Source organism: Pimephales promelas, chromosome 9, assembly GCF_988280905.1.
Source record: "Pimephales promelas chromosome 9, fPimPro1.hap1.1, whole genome shotgun sequence".
Taxonomy (NCBI): Eukaryota; Metazoa; Chordata; class Actinopteri; order Cypriniformes; family Leuciscidae; genus Pimephales; species Pimephales promelas.
In genome coordinates this window covers 38,554,629-38,577,748 of record NC_142777.1, presented here as the reverse complement: position 1 = coordinate 38,577,748, position 23,120 = coordinate 38,554,629, and the positions used below count along the sequence as shown (strand labels likewise).

Genomic DNA, 23,120 nt, shown 5'->3' with positions numbered 1-23,120 from the left:
TTCGGCAACACTCCTTCGGTAATACTACATTCGGTAACACTTCTTCGGTAACACTACATTCGGTAACACTCCTTCGGTAACACAACATTCGGTAACACTCCTTCGGCAACACTCCTTCGGTAATACTACATTCGGTAACACTCCTTCGGTAACACAACATTCGGTAACACTCCTTCGGCAACACTCCTTCGGTAATACTACATCCGGTAACACTTCTTCGGTAACACTACATTCGGTAACACTCCTTCGGTAACACTACATTCGGTAACACTCCTTCGGTAACACAACATTCGGTAATACTACATTCGGTAACACTTCTTCGGTAACACTACATTCGGTAACACTCCTTCGGTAATACTACATTTGGTAACACTCCTTCGGTAACACTACATTCGGTAACACTACATTTGGTAACACTACATTTGGTAACACTCCTTCGGTAACACTACATTCGGTAACACTCCTTCGGTAACACTACATTTGGTAACACTACATTCGGTAACACTCCTTCGGCAACACTCTTTCGGTAACACTACATTTGGTAACACTACATTCGCTAACACTCCTTCGGTAACACTCTTTCGGTAACACTCCTTCGGTAACACTACATTCAGTAACACTACATTTGGTAACACTCCTTCGGTAACACTACATTCGGTAACACTACATTCGGTAACACTCCTTCGGTAACACTACATTCGGTAACACTACATTCGGTAACACTCCTTCGGTAACACTACATTCGGTAACACTACATTCGGTAACACTCCTTCGGTAATACTACATTCGGTAACACTCCTTCGGTAACACTACATTCGGTAACACTACATTCGGTAACACTCCTTCGGTAACACTACATTTGGTAACACTACATTCGGTAACACTCCTTCGGTAACACTACATTTGGTAACACTACATTCGGTAACACTCCTTCGGTAACACTACATTTGGTAACACTACATTCGGTAACACTCCTTCGGTAACACTACATTCGGTAACACTCCTTCGGTAACACTACATTTGGTAACACTACATTCGGTAACACTCCTTCGGTAATACTACATTCGGTAACACTCCTTCGGTAACACAACATTCGGTAATACTACATTCGGTAACACTTCTTCGGTAACACTACATTCGGTAACACTCCTTCGGTAATACTACATTTGGTAACACTCCTTCGGTAACACTACATTCGGTAACACTACATTTGGTAACACTACATTTGGTAACACTCCTTCGGTAACACTACATTCGGTAACACTCCTTCGGTAACACTACATTTGGTAACACTACATTCGGTAACACTCCTTCGGCAACACTCTTTCGGTAACACTACATTTGGTAACACTACATTCGCTAACACTCCTTCGGTAACACTACATTCAGTAACACTACATTTGGTAACACTACATTCGGTAACACTCCTTCGGTAACACTACATTCGGTAACACTACATTCGGTAACACTCCTTCGGTAACACTACATTCGGTAACACTACATTCGGTAACACTCCTTCGGTAACACTACATTTGGTAACACTACATTCGGTAACACTCCTTCGGTAACACTACATTTGGTAACACTACATTCGGTAACACTCCTTCGGTAACACTACATTCGGTAACACTACATTCGGTAACACTCCTTCGGTAATACTACATTCGGTAACACTCCTTCGGTAACACTACATTCGGTAACACTACATTTGGTAACACTACATTCGCTAACACTCCTTCGGTAACACTCTTTCGGTAACACACCTTCGGTAACACTACATTCAGTAACACTACATTTGGTAACACTACATTCGGTAACACACCTTCGGTAACACTACATTCAGTAACACTACATTTGGTAACACTACATTCGGTAACACTCCTTCGGTAACACTACATTCGGTAACACTACATTCGGTAACACTCCTTTTGTAACACTCTTTCGGTAACACTACATTTGGTAACACTCCTTCGGTAACACTACATTCGCTATCACTCCTTCGGTAACACTACATTCGATAACATTCCTTCGGTAACACTCCTTCGGCAACACAACATTGTCAACTTTTTATCATATGTCTTGGAGTATCGTTATAATATCGTATCGTGAGTTCAGTATTGTGATATGTATGTATCGTGACACGAGGGCATCGTTACACCCCTAACATCGACTGCATCAAGCAGGTCACGGACAGAACGGCATCTTCAAAAACACGCGCCGCAAAGTTCTTTCAGAGGAATTAGCTCTTTATTATTAAAGGACATTGCCTCTGTTATACGCCGCTGAAGCTCCCGGGGGAACTTCTCACACTCATCTGTGCCGTTAAGAGAGCGAGAGCGCTTGCATGTGCTCTATGGATCCAGCTGAGGTGAAGGGCAGGATTTGCTTCTCATCCCTAGAGACCCGATGCTTCGCCTCTGAAGAACAAATTTGAGTGTGTGTGTTTATAGGCCAGGCATGCAAATCCACACGGCAAACTTCACTGGCCTTTTCTGAACACATTCGAGGTGCTCGCGGCTCCAACTCATTCCACACAACGACAAAGAGCGGCAGAAAGGGAAAAAAAACGTTTTTGTTTAAAATTTATTTTTACATTTGTTTTATTCAATTGATTATTAATTCATTTAGATTTTTTTGCATATTTTTAAAATAAATGTATTGTTTTATTTTGTTTATTTTTAAAAAAAGAAATTACATTTAATTGATTATTAAAAAAATCATTATGTTTATTGCTTTTGAAAGGGTTTTATTTAAATTTTTTATTGTATAATTATTTATTGTAATTTAAATTTTTAAATGAACAATTCATGTTAAATAAAATATTAAAAATTAAACTTTTTTTCAGCTAGTTGACAAGGAAACATTTCTCAATTCACAGACAAAAATGAATGAAAAAACAAATACCAACATTAAAAAAAATTAAAAATGACAATAAATACTACAAACAAAATTACTAAAACTTTAACTAAAATTAAAATAGAAATATAACAATAAAAACATTGAAAATTTTATTAAAAACTTTAGTATTTCAGTTATACTAAAATAACAGTGACGTGTTTGTGAGTTTTGTAGCAGCGTTTGCTCAGATTGAGCCTCAGGAAGCGTTTGCTGCATCAGTTTGACTGTGTTGAAGCAAACTTTGAATGTCACCAGTGACACTGAAACACGGCCACAAAACCATTAACCTTTACATTCATCACACACACGCACATATAAATTCCTCTACCTATTCTCTCACGTGTCTCTCTCTCTGATGGATGATTTCTGTTCCTGGTGTCTCATTAGCTGCTGATTAAATGCTCTTCGATCTGAGTGTAATATATAATTTCATCCTGTGGGATCCCCAGATGTTTTTTTTTCAGCTAAACCTCTTTGAGCTCAGATATTAACTTAGATTTTGAATTAATATTTCAATAATTGTGTAGCACAGTCACATCTTCATGGCTCTCTGATGTTAGTCAATAGTCATATGACATGCTTTTTTTTAACTGAAAATTCCCCCTATGGTGAAAATCCAGCTTTTAATGTTGTTTATGTCTATTTAATACGCTTAAACCGTGTGTGCGTTGATAAGTGGACAGCATTGCTGAGTATTTCCTCCTTAAAACTGCAGTGAACCAAAGACAGTTTCAAAAACACGCTTTGAAATCGCTGGTGTTTCTGACGTCACAAACCACCTTGTGGGGCTCATTTGCATATTCATAGAATCACGAATACTAAATGAGGCAAGGGTGTCAAGTTACATTCAAGATATTTTAAGGCAGGAAAGAATTTTCAAGGAAAAAGTATTCATTGCTTCAATGAGCTCATTGTTTTTGCATTAAATTATTACATGGTTTAAATTAACACATTTTTCGCTGACTGTTATTTTGTACATGTACATATCTGAAATACATAACAGTTTCCTCTAACAGATCAATTGTAATGTGGACTCATCATTTCAAAGCAGCTTTACAGAAAGTGCATGTGTATTGTGAAAAGCGCTATACAAATAAATGTGAATTTAATTTAAAAAAAAAAGGTTAAATATATAATTTTGGTGATCAAAGATGATTTTAACAGATAAAATGATTGACTGAAGGGGGACTTTAATTAAAAAAATTTTTTAGATGTAATTGCCTTTTATTAAGCATTTTATTTTCATTGCTTTTTTTAATTTAATTTGTTTTATTTATATTGTTTTTTATAAAAATATTGTTGGCTTTAATCTGGTTTATTAATGCAGACGTTTGAAGGAAACCGATTGTTGCTTCACGAACGTCTCTGTTGTTGTGTTTCAGGGATTTCGCGTATGTGGCCCGTGACAAGAACACGCGTGTGTTGAAATGCCACGTGTTTCAGTGTGAGAGTCCTGCAGAAACCGTGGCCAGCAGCCTGAAGCTGATCTGCTCGAGGGTGAGGAGAAGCAACACACACTCACACCGCAAGAAAACACACACATTCTTATGGAAAAATTGAATCACTAATCACATATTTATTATCTGGCTTAAAATCCTCAGATTAAAACGCTCAGATTAAAACGCTCAGATTTATATGGTCAGATTAATATGCTCGGATTAATACGCTCAAATTTATACACTCAGATTAAAACGCTCAGAATAAAACGCTCAGATTAATACGCTCAGATTAAAACGCACAGATTAATACGCTCAGGTTAAAATGCTCAGATTTGTACGGTCAGATTAATATGCTCAGATTAATACGCTCAGATTAAAACGCTCAGATTAAAACACTCAGATTAATACGCTCAGATTAAAACGTTCAAATTTATACGCTCAGATTAAAACACTCAGATTGATACGCTCAGATTAAAACGCTCAGATGAATATGCTCAGATTAATACGCTCAGATTAAAACGTTCAAATTTATACGCTCAGATTAATACGCTCAAATTTATACACTCAGATTAAAACGCTCAGAATAAAACGCTCAGATTAATACGCTCAGAATAAAATGCTCAGATTTGTACGGTCAGATTAATATGCTCAGATTAATACGCTCAGATTAAAACGCTCAGATTAAAACGCTCAGATTAATACGCTCAGATTAAAACGTTCAAATTTATACGCTCAGATTAATACGCTCAAATTTATACACTCAGATTAAAACGCTCAGATTAAAACGCTCAGATTAATACGCTCAGAATAAAATGCTCAGATTTGTACGGTCAGATTAATATGCTCAGATTAATACGCTCAGATTAAAACGCTCAGATTAAAACGCTCAGATTAATACGCACAGATTAATACGCTCAGGTTAAAATGCTCAGATTTGTACGGTCAGATTAATACGCACAGATTAATATGCTCAGATTAAAACGCTCAGATTAAAACACTCAGATTAATACGCTCAGATTAAAACGTTCAAATTTATACGCTCAGATTAAAACACTCAGATTAATACGCTCAGATTAAAACGCTCAGATGAATATGCTCAGATTAAAACGCTCAGATTAATACGCTCAGATTAATACGCTCAGATTAAAACGTTCAAATTTATACACTCAGATTAAAACGCTCAGAATAAAACGCTCAGATTAATACGCTCAGAATAAAATGCTCAGATTTGTACGGTCAGATTAATATGCTCAGATTAATACGCACAGATTAAAACGCTCAGATTAAAACGCTCAGATTAATACGCTCAGATTAATACGCTCAGATTAATACGCTCAGAATAAAACGCTCAGATTAATACGCTCAGATTAAAACACTCAGATTAATACGCACAGATTAAAACACTCAGATTAATACGCACAGATTAATGCGCTCAGATTAATACGCACAGATTAATGCGCTCAGATTAATACGCACAGATTAAAACACTCAGATTAATACGCTCAGATTAATGCGCTCAGATTTATACGCTCAGATTAAAACACTCAGATTAATACGCACAGATTAAAACACTCAGATTAATACGCACAGATTAATGCGCTCAGATTAATACGCACAGATTAATACGCTCAGATTAATACGCACAGATTAATGCGCTCAGATTTATACGCTCAGATTAAAACACTCAGATTAATACGCACAGATTAAAACACTCAGATTAATACGCACAGATTAATGCGCTCAGATTAATGCGCTCAGATTAATACGCACAGATTAATACACTCAGATTAATACGCACAGATTAATACGCTCAGATTAATACGCACAGATTAATGCGCTCAGATTTACGCTCAGATTAATACGCACAGATTAATGCGCTCAGATTTACGCTCAGATTAATACGCTCAGATTAAAACGCTCAGATTAATGTCCTGCAGGAGGATGAAGCGATCAAGGCTTTTCTTCAGTTGTTCTGCTTGTTTTCTCAGATCATGGCCGAGCGCAAGAGTGTGTGTGCCGACGCAGGATCCTCGTCTCAGTTCAGTTCAGATGTTCCTCTGACAGGTGAGAGATTCACACACGCTTAGATGTACAGTCACATGACCTGTCAAATATGAACTCTGAGGATTATGAGCTTTGACAACAAAGACAATAAAAAAAATCATAAAAAGAAATTTCATAATATATAGTAATTTATTTATTTTTTTGAGCTTAACATAGCAAAAAAAAAAAACAATAAAAAAATTAAACAATAAAAAATTGTTTATTATAAAAAATTTTTTTTAGCTTGTATTCTAGCTTCCATAACTTTATCAGGTCGAAAAACCACGCTTTTAAAATTTCCTCGTATGGTTTTCGAAGACTTGAAGACTAAAATATGATATTGGTTTTTAGCAGTTTTAGCTTTTGTAAGTCTGTAATGTAATAGTTTTTAAAATAAATTAGTATTCACACACAATTTAGATTACTCTACAAAACTCGTTTTGATCAAACGTTTACAGTGTGTGAATCACATGACGCTAATCCTCATATTTCATTGGTCAGTGATGTTTTTAGTTCACAGAGATTCATTATTTCGTTGTTACATCTAAATATAAATTTATTCATGTGATTTGAAATGAACTTTTTCCCCAAACCAAAGTATTTACGTTCAGAACCTCGCCAAAAAAGAAAATAAAAGATATTATAAAAATCTGGATTTCCCGCCACAGATGATTTTTAGCTCCATTTGGCGGATTGGTGCGTGTGTGTGTATAGAGGAGTCCATAAATAAAGTGTGTGTGACGGGACACGCTGACCTCAGAACAAGCTTTATTTCATTAGGTCTGTGATCTGCAATGATCAGAGATATGGAGAGAACAGCTCTTCATCTTCATCTTCCTCACAGCAGCTCCACACACACACACACACACACACTCATCCAGCAGAAACTATCCGTATTCATAATGCAAAATGCCCAGTCCAGGATTTCTCGTTCCCGAGGGACCCATTGTTCTGTTTTCATCATACATCAAGAGCTGTGTGTGTGTGTGTGTGTGATGAGTTTAGAGCGATGATTCCCTTCTGTGATGTTCAGGTCCTGTTTCTCATCTGTGTGTTTCTCAGTAGAGTTTCCAACACCAAAGACTGACCAACAACACAGTTTCCATGTGTTTTACCTGGGAATGACATCAGTACTGAGACCGATAGGTAACACACACACACACACACACACACACACACACGTCAAAGTTGGTCCAGTGTAAGTGTCCTGAACTGGTGTGTGTTTCAGGCATGGACATGATAAACGCCGCGGTGGAGAGTCTGATGTCCTCGGCGGGGAAAGAGGACTGGACGCCCGTCCTGCTCACCGTCGCCGACGCCACCATCACTGTCAGCAAAGAGAAGGTCTCGCTTTCTTCAAACCATTCCAGTGTGTTTCTGCCCTGAAACTGTGTGTGTGTGTGTGTGTGTGTGTGTGTGTGACACGCTAGAATCAGAGACCTCAGACCGTCTTCATCCGCCGGACACTAGGTGGCGCTTAAAAGGGCTAGTTCACCCAAAAATGAAAATTCTGTCAGTATTTACTCACCCTCATGTTGTTCCAACCCCGTAAGACCTTCGTTCATCTTCGCAACACAAATTAAGATATTTAAGATATTAAGATCGCTTCTGCATACTAGTCCATAGGCTTCTTGAGGGAATGACTCGAAAAGTCATTAAAGACATCGTTAAAATAGTCCAAGTGACTACAGTAGCTCAATCTTAACTTTATCAAACGACGAGAACACTTTTTGTGCGCAAAAATAACGACTTTATTTCAACTATTCGTTTATTTCTCCCTCTGCGCGAGTCAGGTTACTAGTTTAATAGCGTAAGCTTCTGTTATTGTACGTCACACACATGACCAGCGTCGGCCAATAGTGAGCCTTCGTGTGACGTAGCTTTACGCAATCACACTACGTTAACTGACTACAGGCCCATGGAGAAGGAAGTGAATAGTTGAAATAAAGTCGTTATTTTTGTTGTTTTTGCGCACAAAAGTGTTCTCGTCGCTTGATAAAGTTAAGATTGAGCCACTGTAGTCACTTGGACTATTTTAACGATGTCTTTAATGACTTTTCGATGCCAGCAAGAGTCATTCCCTCAAGAAGCCTATGGACTAGTATACAGGAGCGATCTTAATATCTTAAATATCTTAATTTGTGTTGCGAAGATGAACGAAGGTCTTACGGGGTTGGAACAACATGAGGGTGAGTAAATACTGACAGAATTTTCATTTTTGGGTGAACTAACCCTTTAAGCAGATTCACAGTTTTACCATAAACAATAGATCACACACTAAAGTAAAAACAAACACAAAAAGCACATTCATTTCTATAGACAAACATTTCGAACTAATCCATGGCGGTTTCTCTGAAATATGTCAAAATGTATCAAAATATATATTTTTTTAATTTCTCAGATAGAAGCCAATGTAATTTTGTGGTGTGACTGACGCATGATGATTGATATTGAGTAATTTATAGTCATTCTCTGGTTTGGCAGAGATATCTGTGGTCCATAATGGACTCATTTATATTGTGAGTTTAAATGTCAAAATGACTCAAAGCGTGTTCCATACGGACACCGGGACAATCTGGGACACGACACATTTATCTCTTTCCAATCCGCTCGGACCCTGATGGCACATTCACAGTTATTCCAAATGCCTGCGGTGACACCGGACGGACAGGTTATTGTTGTCGTTTCTCCTCTGTTGGGTTAGGAAGAGGAGCAGGAGGTCATAGTGGAGTGTCGAGTGCGGTTCCTGTCTTTCATGGGTGTGGGACGCGACGTTCATACGTTTGCCTTCATCATGGACACGGGAAACCAGCACTTCCAGTGTCACGTGTTCTGGTGCGAACCCAACGCGGGGAGCGTGTCGGAGGCCGTGCAGTCGGCCTGTGTGGTGAGTGCCGCCTGTTTCTCACTTAAAGAATATCGCAGGTTAAATACATTACACATAATTTGATGGGAGACTAAATTTTAGGTTCTTGAATGACCTTAAATGTTTTTCGAACGAACGCAAAAAAAGCATTTGAGAAAAGTTTCTTGAACGAATGCAAAGGTTTCTTGAACAAATGTAAACATTTCTTGAGCGAATGCTGAAGTTTCTCAAACGAACGTTAAAGTCTCTTGAGCAAACGTTAAAGTTTCTCGAACGAAGGCAAAAGTTTCTCGAACGAAGGCAAAATTTTGTAACCGTTTCTTGAACGAACGGAAAAGTTTCTTTAACACAATTTTTTTTCGAGCAAATGCAAAAGTTTCTTGAATGAACATGAAAGTTTCTCAAAGAACGCAAAAATTTTTCAAACGAATTCAAAAGTTTCTTGAACGAAAGTAAAAGTTTCTTTAAGAAGCACAATTTTTTCCCGAGCAAAGACGAAACTTTCTCGAACGAATGCAAAAGTTTCTTGAATGAACGTGAAGGTTACGCAAACAAACTCAAAAGCTTCTCAAACAAACGCAAACGTTTCTCTAACGAACAGTTTCTCGAGTGAACTCAACGCAAAATGTTCTTTAGCAAATGCAAAATGTTCTTGAACAAACTAAATTTTCCTAAACAAAAGCAAAAGTTTCTTGAACAAGTTTTTTGAACGAACGCAAAAGTTTCTCGTACGCACCCCAAAAGTTTCTCAAACTCAAACATTTATCGTACAAACAAACATTTCTCGAGCGAACGGCGAAAAAATTCTCGAGCGAACCCAAAAAAAAAAAACTCGAGCTAACAAAAATTTCTTGAGCGAGCGCAAAATATTTCTCAAGCGAACTTAAAAGGTTCTTGTAAATCATGCTGTACAAAACATTTAAGTTCTTGCGTACATACATGTACGGTGTGTATAATCCTGTGTTTTCCTCTAGCTGCGGTATCAGAAGTGTCTGGGGAAGACGGGCTCCTCGACTCCGGCTCCTAGCGACTCTGTCACTCGCCGCGTGACGTCCAGCGTGAAGCGCGGCGTCCAATCAATCATAGACACTCTGAAAAAGAAGCCCGCCCCCGAGGTTCCCCACCAATGACGGAGCAGAACAGCTGTGATGGACAGCAGGTGTGTGTATGTGTGTTTACTGATCCAGTCGAGAAGAGAAACACACAACATAATCACAACAAAAGACTGTAAGTGTAATGCAAGATGTCGCTGTGCGCAACGAGAAGCTTCTCGAGCGGCGACTGTCCTGAATGAAGCATGAGTTTGCCTTACACTGACACATTTTCACTCAAGTGTTTCGAAGGAGTCAGAGTTCATGTCATCACCGTCAACGGTCACGCTCAGATCAGTCTTTACACACGTGACCTGGATTCAAGCTATAAGTGTGTTTCATTTCAAACCACTCATTCAATGCGACTCGTCCACATGAGGAAATTGGATCCTTTGAAATTTTGGTTTCTTTCCCCAAGAAATTTAGAGGGAATTTTCTGGTGTTTGGTAGCAGGAAAAGGGGAACGTGTGTGTAAAATGTTTTAGCAAGCACACATGAGTTCACACATATGCTGTAACCACAAGTTCTGACCACACAAATACACTTATGCTTCATTTAAACTAAGGCCTGAGAGATTCCCTGTGCAAGTACGCAAATGCAGACATCAACGCTTTGCAAACAGGCGCTCCTTTTGTACACACACACAACACGAGACCTCAATACTGTCCATTAAACGTCTAAATGACATGAAACCAGGTGTTTTTATTCAGATGTCCAGTCAAAGACGTGTTCACGTTAGTCAACACTAAAGCCTGACATAGGAAATAGTAGTCAGAAAAATCTAATATTTTGAATTGGAACAGTTTATTAAACATTAAGGTTTTTTATTTGAGGATCATATTTGATGCATCTGGCTTTTATGGCTCATATAGTGAGAATATGGAGGGGAAAAACAGCTCGAGTTTTATTCAGAGGCCCAAACTGAGCAAACGCTCATATTTATATGCTCCAAAACTGATGAAATGCTGATGCTTATAATGTAAATCAAGCTGATCTTTATAACAGTATTGCAGATACTTGCATAATATGCATATACATATCAATATCCGCCAATAATGTCTTAGTAAGATGATATTTAAATGCTCAGTTTTATGATCAGAGCTCTGTAGTTTTAAAACATGTAATGCAATGCAATGCAATGATGATTGAGCATAAACCTGATGATCATATTTGATCTGTACAAATCATATTTGATTTGTAAACAGAAAAATGCTTTAAAGACTTTAGCGAAGTGCATCAATTCTCAAATGGTAAAATAAAGTCCTGTACGTGTTTTTCTCCATTGTCACATTGTGAAAGTAAAATGATTAGCGAACCCTGTTGGCTTTAAAGTCTTACGGCAGTTCCTCAACCATGAGTGTTTGAGAAGCGTGTAACGTGGGTTACGTGGATTATTAAATTTTTAAATGTTCATATTGGGCGCCAGGCAGTTTAAATCCGATCACGGAAAACACAGAAAATTCATCACAAGGGTCTAAAAAATTAAGACCATTCATATAATTACAAAAAAAAAAAAATATTTAAATCACACCAGTGTCTAGCAGTAAGTTCTCAAAAAATAAATAACGTTAAATAAATAAATCAGTTCGTTACTCGGATATACCTGCGCGGTTGCGCTCAGACTTAGTTCAAAATGAGTCAAAAAACTACAACAAAAGTAATCCCAAAACAGTTCAAAATATATTAAATATCTAATGGAAACGAAATTTGTTCAAACACCGTTAATGGAAGTCAGTAAGGAGTGTTAAGTAATATGTCTTCCGATGAAATTGTGCAATGTGGTCGTCTATTGTTTAAAGTTTTAATGAGACCAGTAGACTAACCGGGAAAGCAAATGTTTTCTTTACCTCAGGTCGTCGAAGTGAATGAAAGAACCAACACTCACAGGCCTTCAACTTCACTGTCAGAATCCTCTTTGGCTTTGGTTTCTTACGGGCGACGTTCAGGTTTCAGCTCAGTCCCTTCCCGTCTTTGCAGTGCAGAAATTCGGATCATCCACATGAACAATAATCCAACACGACACGCTGAAACAACGGGCTCGTTTTCTTTCAACTTCCTCAGGCCCCGTCCACACTACCGCGTTTTCGTTTAAAAATGGAGACTTAAAACGAACACGATCTCCGTCCACACCAGCGTTTTATCCGTGTATTAGAATTGATCTCCGTCCACATTAAAACGACTGAAAACGCGGATCACGTGACCATTCACCAACACTGGGCATGCGCGTGCCGGTGTAAACAGTGGTTGCCCAGACAGCAAACTGACATTGAATCGACGGAAACGACGTCTCTCATGACATTGAAACAACGTTGATTTTGCTCATCGAATTAACGTTGAACCAACGTCAGGCGCGGCATTCTTCAAAGCTAAATGAAAATTGAAAATTGGTTTGCTTTCATAACGTTGAAACAACGCGTTGATTTCAAGTTGATTTTCCGTTAGTTTTGAAAGAATGACGCGTCTGACGTTGGTTCAACGTTAATTCGATGAGCAAAACAATGTCAGATCAACATTGTTTCGATGTCATATTTCCACGTTGATTCAATGTCAGTTTGCTATCTGGGTGGCGAATCAGGGAAGTATACGTCATGACTGATAACCCCCGATCATAGAGCCGAGCGTCAGCCTCTGCGTCAGCGTTTCTGAAGTCCTCCGTTTTGTCCTGTCTACACTAAAACGCCCTCCGGAGATTCAAAACGCAACACGGAGCTGCAGTGTTTCTAAAGTTCTCCGTTTTAGGTCTTCGTTTTTCCCGTTTTAGTCTGGACGGGAGGTGCAAACGTAGCAAAAGGTCTCGTTTTTAAACGAAAACGCAGTAGTGTGAACGGGGGGCCTCAGACGCTAATCCCAACTTCCCGACCGGCCTCCCCCTTCCGTTTCTCTAGTTCCTCTTTTCTTTTCCTCCCAATCACACAAACCCCACCTCTTCTCATTACTATGTTTAGGTTTTCATTTGTACGAATTTTAATAAATATTATGAAGTTGTGTAGATTTATTTTTTGTGATTATTAATTAAATATTATTTGACACTGTAGCATTGCTACAAGCGTTAGAGGACGTTGGTTTACGTTAAAACGTTGGTTTATGCTAATGTTACCCTATAACGTTGGTTTACGCTAATGTTACGCTATAACGTTGGTTTACACTAATGTTACACTGTAACGTTGGTTTACGCTAATGTTACGCTATAATGTTGGTTTACGCTAATGTTACGCTATAACGTTGGTTCACGTTAATGTTGAGCTGTAACATTGGTTTATGCTAATGTTACGCAGTAACGTTGGTTTACGCTAATGTTACGCTATAACGTTGGTTTACACTAATGTTACACTGTAATGTTGGTTTACGCTAATGTTACGCTGTAACGTTGGTTTATGCTAATGTTACGCTATAATGTTGGTTTATGCTAATGTTACACCTATAACGTTGGTTTACGCTAATGTTAGGCTATAACGTTGATTTACACTAATGTTCTTCTATAACGTTGGTTTACGCTAATGTTACGTTGTAACGTTGGTTTTTGCTAATGTTACACTATAACGGCCGATGTGGCTGAACATGTGAAATGTACTTGCATTGCATTATGAATCGTGGAACGCAGTGAAGCATGAGCTCGAGCTTGCTTAGCTAAAAGATTTTGTGTACATGCGTAGTGTTTCGGGCTTTAGATGAGACACACACACACACGTCTAGCCCCTGCTACAGCACAAGTAAAAAATAAACAAACACAGGAATGTTATTTCGCACAAAATGATATTTTAAAACCCAAATCAGCCACTAAGACACTCATTTTTACACCATATTAATGTAACATGTTGTGGAAATAAATTACATCAAAACAAAAAATTAGTCTCTCCTTGTTTTACTTGCATGCTTGTTCCAAATGATATTGGAAAATATGCTGATGGCATTTTGATGGCAGTGACATTTGAACAGTCCTGTTTAGTAGTGATCTTATACAGATATCTGACACGTCTAATAACATCACAGGTCTTAATCACTAAGATAGAGACTAAAATACTGACGGTAGCCTCGAGAGTGTGTGTATGTGGGACTGTGAGAGAATGTGTGTGTGTTTTCGTGAATGTGTGTGTGAGTGAGTGTGCATGTGTTTATGTGTCAGAGCCACGGCCTCAGATGATTCAGTCTCACTCTGAATGCCGCTTGGGTTCGAGGGGGAGCCGGTGTCGAGTTACGGGTTTGGGCGGGGCTTTTGATGGTGTGGGTGGGGCTTGTGAGAACATAGCTCCGCCTCTGAGGAAGAAGACCACCGCTTGACGACAGAACGGGAGGAAACATGACAGTAGTTGGCCTCAGAACTTCATGTCGGCCTTTAGGCGGAGCGGCCGGCGTTGAGGAGTGAACAACGATCACAGATGCTGAAGCAGAGCTCAAACCAGTCAAACCAGTACAGTAGAACTCAGAGAAAGAGGAGAGGTTAGGGGTGGAGCCTGTTGTGTTGTGGACGGGGCCTTTTATGTGAGAGGTGGTGCCTGTTGTCTTAAAGGTGGAGCCTGTTGTGTAAGGGGTGTGGCCTGTTGTGCTAGAGGTGAAGCCTGTTGTGTAAGGGGTGTGGCCTGTTGTGCTAGAGGTGGAGCCTGTTGTGTAAGGGGTGTGGCCTGTTGTGCTAGAGGTGTAGCCTGTTGTGCTAAATGTGGAGCTTGTTGTGTTAGAGGTGGAGCCTGTCGTGTAAAGGGTGTGGTCTGTTGTGCTAGAGGTGGAGCTTTTTGTCTTAAAGGAGGGCCCTGTTTTGTTAGAGGTGTGGCCTGGTGTGTTAGAGGTGGAGCCTGCTGTGTTCGGGGTGTGGCTTGTTTTGTTAGGGGTGTGGCCTGTCCTGGTGAACACGCCCTGAAAGAGACGTCGAGAACTTGCGGGTTGATCTGCGGAGATAGAGAAGTAAACGGGAAGTTTGGTTAGTTTTCCTCAATGGTTTACTCTGAAGAACATTTCCGTTAACAACTGATTGAGCCTGTTAACCGGCAGTGTCCCAGGAGCTTTTTTATTAGCCATTTTTCCCAATCACATATTTAAATAATATTGCTTTTAATTTGAAAGCTTTTTTGAAAGTGGACATCGCACAGTAATTTAGCGGCTCAGGTTTTGTGACATCAATTTCAAATAAGCGTAACATTGTGGGAGATATGGCTTTAGATTGTTTTGTAAAAATATATAGATTGTATACATTAAATAAATAGTTCGGCACACTCGGTTAACAAACTTCTGTGCATTTTTTACATTTTTGTCTCTTTCCCTGCCATCGGCGGAAAACTCCGGCAATCCATGTTTCACCATGAAACATTCTTTCTTTAAATATATTCCAAGTTCAGATATTCAACAAAATATTCTGGTGGGGCAAGAGTTAAATAGAGACTAGCATTATGTTTGTATTACAAAGCATTCATTAATTAAAACATTTAAGCTTAGATCAATGCTCAAAAGTCTGAGTGACAGTTAACAGCTTAAAGATATACAATAAGGTTCATTAGTTAGTGTATTTAATAACATGAACTAACCATGAGCAATACATGTGTTGCTGTATTTATTAATCTTTGTAAATGTTAGTTAATAAAACTAAAGCCGTTCATGTTAGTTCACAGTGCATTAACTAATGTTGACAGGATTTTAATAATATATTAGTAATGATAAGTATGATAATTAACTAGTTAAATCAACCGTATCGTGACGAACTGCGAGGAGAAACCGCCGGCTCCGGGTTGCTTCCCCTCATCTCGTAATTCAAGAACTCCGTCACGCGTGATTGGTCGCTCTGTGTAGTGTGTGGGCGTGTCTTCGTGGAGCGTTTGTGATTGGCTGGTGTTCTTCGGGACCGTCGGCCTCGGCGCTCTCTGCTGATTGGCTGGTTCAGTTGGAGTCCGTCTAGCAAGCCTTTGGCCGCCGCACGAGCGAGCACTTGCTGTGGCGTCTCTTTCACTTCAGGTTCAGGCTGTGTAGGAGACAAGCAAAGAAAACTCTGGGTATCAGGGTTCGTTTACACGACAACGACGTTCTGAAAACGGAAAAGCTTTTCCTTTTGTGTTTTTCGTGTACAGACGACAACGTTGTCAGAACAATCCCTGTTCACACGGATCTGCGAAAACGACTAAAATCGCTGTGTTCTGCTGTTAGGCCAGTAGATGGCGATGGCAGTTTGTAAAGAAACACTACACACCTACAGACTGAACATGACGGCACCGTTTCACAAATTAGTGTTTTTGTAGTTTACACAGAGACGATAAAGCTTTCAAAAACACCTTTTTTCCATATGTTTGCGTTTTCAGGCCTCCAAAATGCTGTTGTCGTGTAAATAAACGTGCAAAACGCGTTAAAAAAACTCAAATTTTTTGTGGAAAATGGCGTTGTGTAAACATACCCTAACATGTTCTGAAGAATCACTTAGATAAAGCATCCGACAAATGCAAAAAATATATTAAACGACTAAAATAGCTGTATTCTGCTCTTAGGCCAGTAGAGGGCGACTACATACGCCAATAGACTGAACACGTAATGCACACGTTTCACAAACGAGTGTTTTTGTACTTTACACAGAGACGACATCGCTATCCTTTTTCAAAAGTTTGCGTTTTCAGGCCTCCAAAACCCCATTGTCGTGTAAATAAACGCATTAAAAGCTTTACGTTTTTCATTGAAATTGGCGTTACCCCGAAGAGTCACTTTAGATAAAGCATCTGACAAATGCAAAAAATATATATAAATGGTGAATCAGTCGAACTGTGGGGGAAAAACTATAAATAATATATGATACAAAACAATAAATTATTATTATTAATAATAATTATACATTATTTATATTAATTTTAAAATATTTAAAACATACACAAAAAAGTCAAATTATAATAATGAAATAAAATATTTATGTAAATATATTTTTGAGCCAAATGAAAAAATTAAAATAAAGTTTAAAAAAAAAAAACCATCATGGGTGGACCAACCTCAGGGACAAATATTTTTCTCATAATTTACGTTGCATGTTAGTTCAGTGTGCTTCTTAAAGGATCATCTGCTGTCTCAGCACCACACACACTCCCAGTGAATAATTCAGATGGTGTGTGTGTGTGTGTGTGTTTGAGGACGCGAGGATTTGCCCTGTTGACGCTAACGCATGCAGACATGAGGCTGAATTATTCAATACGTCCTGCCCTCCTCCTCCTGAACATCACACATTTATTGCCCATCGTGTGGTTATGATGCAGTTCTGGTCCCAGATTATGGTCATTATGTTTGTCCTTTAGCTGAACACGAGGTCACAGACACACACCCCGTGGTCTACACTATTCAAAATTAAGATTCAAAGAACGTTAAAAATCATTTTTCCACTATGAAGAAGCTTTTGTACAATGGAAAGATTACATGGATGTTCTTCATGGAACCAGAAATAAAGAACATTTATCATTATAATAATTCATGCGCAGAATAAAGGGGCGTGGCCTGGTTGAGTTAGTTAGTAGTGTGTTAAACTGGCGGTTATGGGAAGGGGCGGGACTTTCCCAAACACACTCGAAGCGCTCGACCAATCACAACACACTGATCCAGCCGACCAATCAGAGCACAGTGTGCTTTCAGAAGGAGGAGACAGGAAGTAAACAGAGCGTTACTGACAGACTGGGAAGAGAGGAGCCGCACAAATATGAAAATAATATGTTTTTGAACATTCAAGCAGGAAAACATGTTCAAGTAGAGCCAGGAAACGCATCAAAAAAGGGCGTAATAGGTCCTCTAATCTGAACGCTGCGGAAGACTTTATTGGTCCCTGGTGAAGACGCACAGATGCATCATAAAACCGTGAGGAGGAGGAGGAGGACGGTTATATTTCCACACACGCGTCTAATAGCCTTTTTATGAGACCTTCTTAAGCGAACCACAATAATGTTTATTAGTGGCTTTATTAGTCGTGGAATATGGAGGCTTGATGATGTTTTCTGACTGTCAGAGGAGAGATAAATATGACGGATTGCTGTGATCGTTCATCATATATGAAGCGTGAAAACCCTCCAGAACTTTGATCCACGAGAGATCCCAGAAGGACACTCCCAGTTATTTTTAGCTGCGGATGAAAGCAGAGCGAGGGAAACACGGGATTCCTCAACAGAGACGGTGGGATCAGAGTCGATGAGAGCATGAGAAATAAAGAGCGTCTCCATCAAACCCCAGAGAAACTCCCAGCATGCTTTGAGCTTAACTAGCACAAACAACATCTCAGAGAAACACAAAAATAACCAGCCGAAACACACCATATCTGTTACAGCTCACAGACTCGCTCTTCTATCTGGGTTTTTTTGTTGTTGTTGTTTTTTTTTTTGGGAATATATAAATAATGTACAAAAATGTGGCTGAAAAATATTTTAGGAAAATAAATTTCAAAATATTTAAATATATATTAGTCATTTTACTTCTATAGCTTTTGCCATATTTTAGAGTATTTTTAAAAATAAAATCTAAAATATATAAAATATATTAATCTATATCTATAATATCTGAAATATATATTTGTATACTGTATATATTATAAATATATTTACATTATTATATTTATATGTTATCTGATGTTTATACCTGTCGTGTGAGCAGAGCTACGAAACAGCCATTGTGGTGATCTGATGCTTCCAGTCTGAAGAAACTGGCCTTCATCTCCAGAGAATCGTCCTCATCTTCAGTGATGGAGTCCTGCGGGAGACCTGGAGAACTCAGCCTGACACACACACACATTTTTATTACTCATTTTGTCATGCATTAATGCAAAAGGGTGTAAAACACTCACACACACAAACACTCACACTCTCACACACACACCTGTAGGGCGGCGCTGTGGATTGATGCTCCTGTGATTGTGAGAGGATGGTCTTCAGCACCTCCTCATTCTCCTCTGAGTGAACAGAACAGGTGGAGTAGAGCACCGCCCGCACCTGAGGAACTGAGGAACACACACACACACACACTGCCATTACTGTCTGTTCACTGGCGAACATCATTCGATTCATGCCGGCCATTAATTAACGGTGTGTTAATCTGCAGGGAGGGACGGAGCCTCTTCAAGCTCGGAACACACACACACACACAGAAGATCAATAACACACAAATCATCACAGAAATTATGACACTGGATCAGCTCTAGTCTACACCAGTTTATGCTGGTCTGAACCGGATCATGGTTTCTCTGCTGGTCTACACCAGTTTGAACTAGTTAAGCTCAGTAGTGTTGAAAGTAATGATGTTTTACTAACAAAGTTCGGGAGGAGCATGTTCAGAATTAAACACAGGTGGAGCACATTCAGGTAATCAAGCCTAATTAGACACGAGTGGAGCGCACTCCCAATCAATGAAGTAAGAGGTATATATACAGCAAACTTAACTCAGTTCATTGACAGTCTAACAGCATCCCACCACCACCCCATCTCCTCACTTCTTCTCCTAAATACTCTTACAACAACGAGGGGGGGGGGGCACTCTGGGTTCGGGCAAAAATTCCGAGCTCGGAGCCCTCCCCCTGGACAGCACGCCAAATACGCATAATCTTTACTCTGTTTAATTGATGTAAATGTGAACTCGTGAATAAGCCTTAAGAGGGTGATTTACTGGGGGGACGACAACATTGACCAAACCAAACTAAACTAAAGGATGTTTATGGTGAATAAATAATGTAAAAACTGATGTGCATCACAGGTGTTGTCAAAACTTAAAACTATGATTATATTTAAAAATATTGAATAATTTTCAGTAATTATTTTTCTGAATAATTTTTGGAGTGAATTCTTTTTCTAAATTCTTTTGAGAGTGAATTATTTTTATGAATTATTTTCGGAGTGAATTATCTTTCTGAATTATTTTTTAAGTGAATAATTTTTATGAATTATTTTTGGAGTGAATTATTTTTCTGAATTATTTTGGAGTAAATTACTTTTATAAATTATTTTTGGAGTGAATTATTTTTCTGAATTCATTTTATACTGAATTATTTTTCTGAATTAATTTTATAGTGAATTTATTCTGAATTTCTTTAGAGTGAATTATTTTTCTGAATTATATTTAGAGTGAATTATTTTTGGAGTGAATAATTTTTTTCTGAATACATTTTAGTGAATATTTTTCTGAATTATTTTTGGAGTGAATTATTTTTAGAGTGAATTTTTTTGGAGTGAATTATTTTTCTAAATTAATTTTAAAGTGAATTATTTTTCTGAATAATTTTTGTAGTGAATTATTTTTTTGAATTAATTTTATAGTGAATTGTTTTTCTGAATAATTTTAGAGTGAATTGTTTTTCTGAATTATTTTTGTAGTGAATTATTTTTCTGAATTAATTTTTATAGTGAATGTTTTTTCTGAATTTTTAAGAGAATTAATTTTTAGAGTGAAATCATTTTCGAAATAATTTTTCAGAGTGAATTATTTTATAGTGAATTATTTTATAGTGAATTATTTTTATGAATTAATTTTATAGTGAATTAATTTTTATATCGAATGTTTTTCTGAATTATTTTTGGAGTGGATTATTTTTAGAGTGAATTCTTTCTAAATTATTTAGAATTTTATAGAGTGAATAATTTTTTAGACTAATGTTTTTAACTCATGCTGATTTACGATTGTAGATCCTTTACTGAAGTGTCTAAGCTCTCGTCACTCACACACACACACTCACACACAAACGCACACACTCACACTGGCCGACGCGCTGCAGGTCTTTCCTCTGTCGGCACACGAGCGTCTGGAGTTTCTCTGGAGAGACCGAGCCGTGTGACAGATCCAGCATGAGCCGCCGGTCTGAAAGCAGATCAGAACGAACACATGTGACAGATGCTCAGAGTCTCAGTGTGTGCGTGTGTGTGTGTGTGTGTGTGTGTACCTCTGTTCTCCTGCATGATGTAATCCACAGGGTTGCTGACGGCAGACAGGGAACACGCCGGCATCACAAGTGCCACACGAACCTCCTGGAGACGCACATCACACACATCCACACACTCCAGAGACAGTGGAAGCAGCTTCACATCTGATAAACACACACCGCAGTTTGTCTTCAATTAATATTTGCTGTAGAGGAACTAACAATAACTTTGGCAATAAAAAAGTTTGTTTCCATTTGTTAGTGAGCGTCCCCAAATTACTTGACTTGAAATGACTGAATTCACTTTTGAGTGTTAAAATAGTGTTTTTTATATATTAATATATATTAAAAATTATATATGTGTATATATATATATATATACATATATATGTGTGTGTGTGTAAATTATAATAAATAAAATAAAATACTCTCTTACTCTTGCAGCCCATTTTGGCGAGTGTGTTCTGTAGTTCATCTTTCTGTGCCTGCCGTTCATCTCCCACACACACAATCACTTTGCTCTGTACCCGAGAGATGTGTGTGTCAGTGTGTGTGTCAGTGTGTGTGTGTGCAGACACCGCAGACACGTGTGCAACGGTCCGAGCCGAGAAACACCCGGCCATGAGGACGTCTCCTCCTTCAGCCAGCAGGGGGCGCAGCGCCCAGGGGCCCACACAACACGACTTATCCTGCACAAACACACACACCATCACACACAACACATCTTGGCATGCTCGGATCTTTTCCCAACCACAAAGTATCCCTATGTTACCAACCAAACAAAAGCACATTCTTTCGGTGAGTGTTGTTGCGAGTCGCGCTCTCGCAGATATCTGATGATCAGTAAATACAATTATTCACCTATTTACAATAAGCACTTAACTCAAAAATAACTTAATTTTTAATAATAATTAAAAAATTTGAGAACTGGCTAGGTAGAATCAGCTCATGAAATAAAGGCGAATCCATAATATATAATGTTTTAAAATGTTTTGTCACCATTATCGTGATCAGTGTTTCCTTTAGTTGAGCAGTCTGACTCAATTTTGGTCTTTGTAACAGTGTTTACCAAAGCACACAATTTGCTACAAAGGAAACAATAAACAAAAGTGTTCAGATGAAGTAGTTTTCATGATAAAAAAATAGAATGGTTCTGTAATCTTATCCCTGACCAAAAGTTGTAATTTGTTTTTAATAAATAACTTTCACCTTTCTTGAGTCAAAGAGTCAAAAAAATCGACTCATTGATTCATGATTCATTCGCCTCTCGCTTGCTAATAATGATTATAGTTCCGATTAATTTCTGCGAACAGGTTCTTTTGCAAATAAACCTGTTGAAAAAAATAAATAAACTAGTTTTATAACCTCCATGATTTAGTAATGAAACACGGTTTTGAGCACGGCTTGCACAACTTGAAGAGATAATCGTTGCCTGACATGAGGTTCTTTATCTTAATTTTTATTTGAAATAAATTGCTAAATTGTTTTCTTTAAACCAGCCCATTGATAATGGCGAAAGAAAACACGACAATGAACGCAACTTCCGAAACAAAAACAACGAGAATCGAAAAAGAATCGCAAACGACAGCGAGGAATCGATTTTTGAGCCTGCAGTCGTGGATGAAGTGTGTGTACCTGAAGCATGAGCCTGCGGTCATGGATGTAGGGGACACGTGTGTGTGTGTGTGTACCTGAAGCACGAGCCTGCAGTCGGTCAGTAATCCGGTGTTGGTCAGTTCCCTCTTCATGCCGTTGGGGAACACCAGCAGATCCTGACAGTGTGTGTCCGTACAGAAGCTCCGGCCTTCCAGCTGTGCCACAGACTTAACACACGAGAACCCGGATGTGCGTAACACTTCCCTGACCTTCTCAAAACTACACACACACACCGAGAGAGAGAGATTATGATTAAGTGTCAAAAGGAAGCCAAGAGCAACAAGATGGAG

The 23,120-nt window shown here is 38.6% G+C and overlaps 2 protein-coding genes across 3 annotated transcripts in view; one reads left to right on the top strand and one right to left on the bottom strand.

Annotated features, from left to right (window-relative positions):
• Positions 1 to 13,035, top strand: part of apbb2a (amyloid beta precursor protein binding family B member 2a) — a 35,653-nt gene extending 22,618 nt beyond the window's left edge. The window contains exons 10-15 of one of the 2 annotated variants that reach the window (XM_039655147.2): positions 4,281 to 4,395; positions 6,326 to 6,401; positions 7,446 to 7,526; positions 7,609 to 7,724; positions 9,085 to 9,267; positions 10,221 to 13,035. In XM_039655147.2, the coding sequence (XP_039511081.2) occupies positions 4,281 to 4,395; positions 6,326 to 6,401; positions 7,446 to 7,526; positions 7,609 to 7,724; positions 9,085 to 9,267; positions 10,221 to 10,376 (727 nt within the window). In that variant the 3' untranslated portion in view covers positions 10,377 to 13,035. Of the gene's footprint in view, positions 1 to 4,280; positions 4,396 to 6,325; positions 6,402 to 7,442; positions 7,527 to 7,608; positions 7,725 to 9,084; positions 9,268 to 10,220 lie in introns of both variants that reach the window. The other variant, XM_039655146.2, reaches the window with a different exon arrangement.
• Positions 13,036 to 14,071: 1,036 nt separating this feature from the next.
• The window catches only part of LOC120465401 (protein NSUN7), a 26,993-nt gene continuing 17,944 nt past the window's right edge, over positions 14,072 to 23,120 (bottom strand). Inside the window, exons 6-13 of the mRNA XM_039655126.2 lie at positions 22,866 to 23,049; positions 21,611 to 21,863; positions 21,196 to 21,339; positions 21,012 to 21,113; positions 19,146 to 19,266; positions 18,909 to 19,044; positions 16,011 to 16,281; positions 14,072 to 15,217 (exon numbers count right to left, since the gene is read on the bottom strand). Coding sequence (XP_039511060.2) covers positions 14,457 to 15,217; positions 16,011 to 16,281; positions 18,909 to 19,044; positions 19,146 to 19,266; positions 21,012 to 21,113; positions 21,196 to 21,339; positions 21,611 to 21,863; positions 22,866 to 23,049 — 1,972 coding nt within the window. The 3' untranslated portion in view covers positions 14,072 to 14,456. The remainder of the gene's footprint in view (positions 15,218 to 16,010; positions 16,282 to 18,908; positions 19,045 to 19,145; positions 19,267 to 21,011; positions 21,114 to 21,195; positions 21,340 to 21,610; positions 21,864 to 22,865; positions 23,050 to 23,120) is intronic.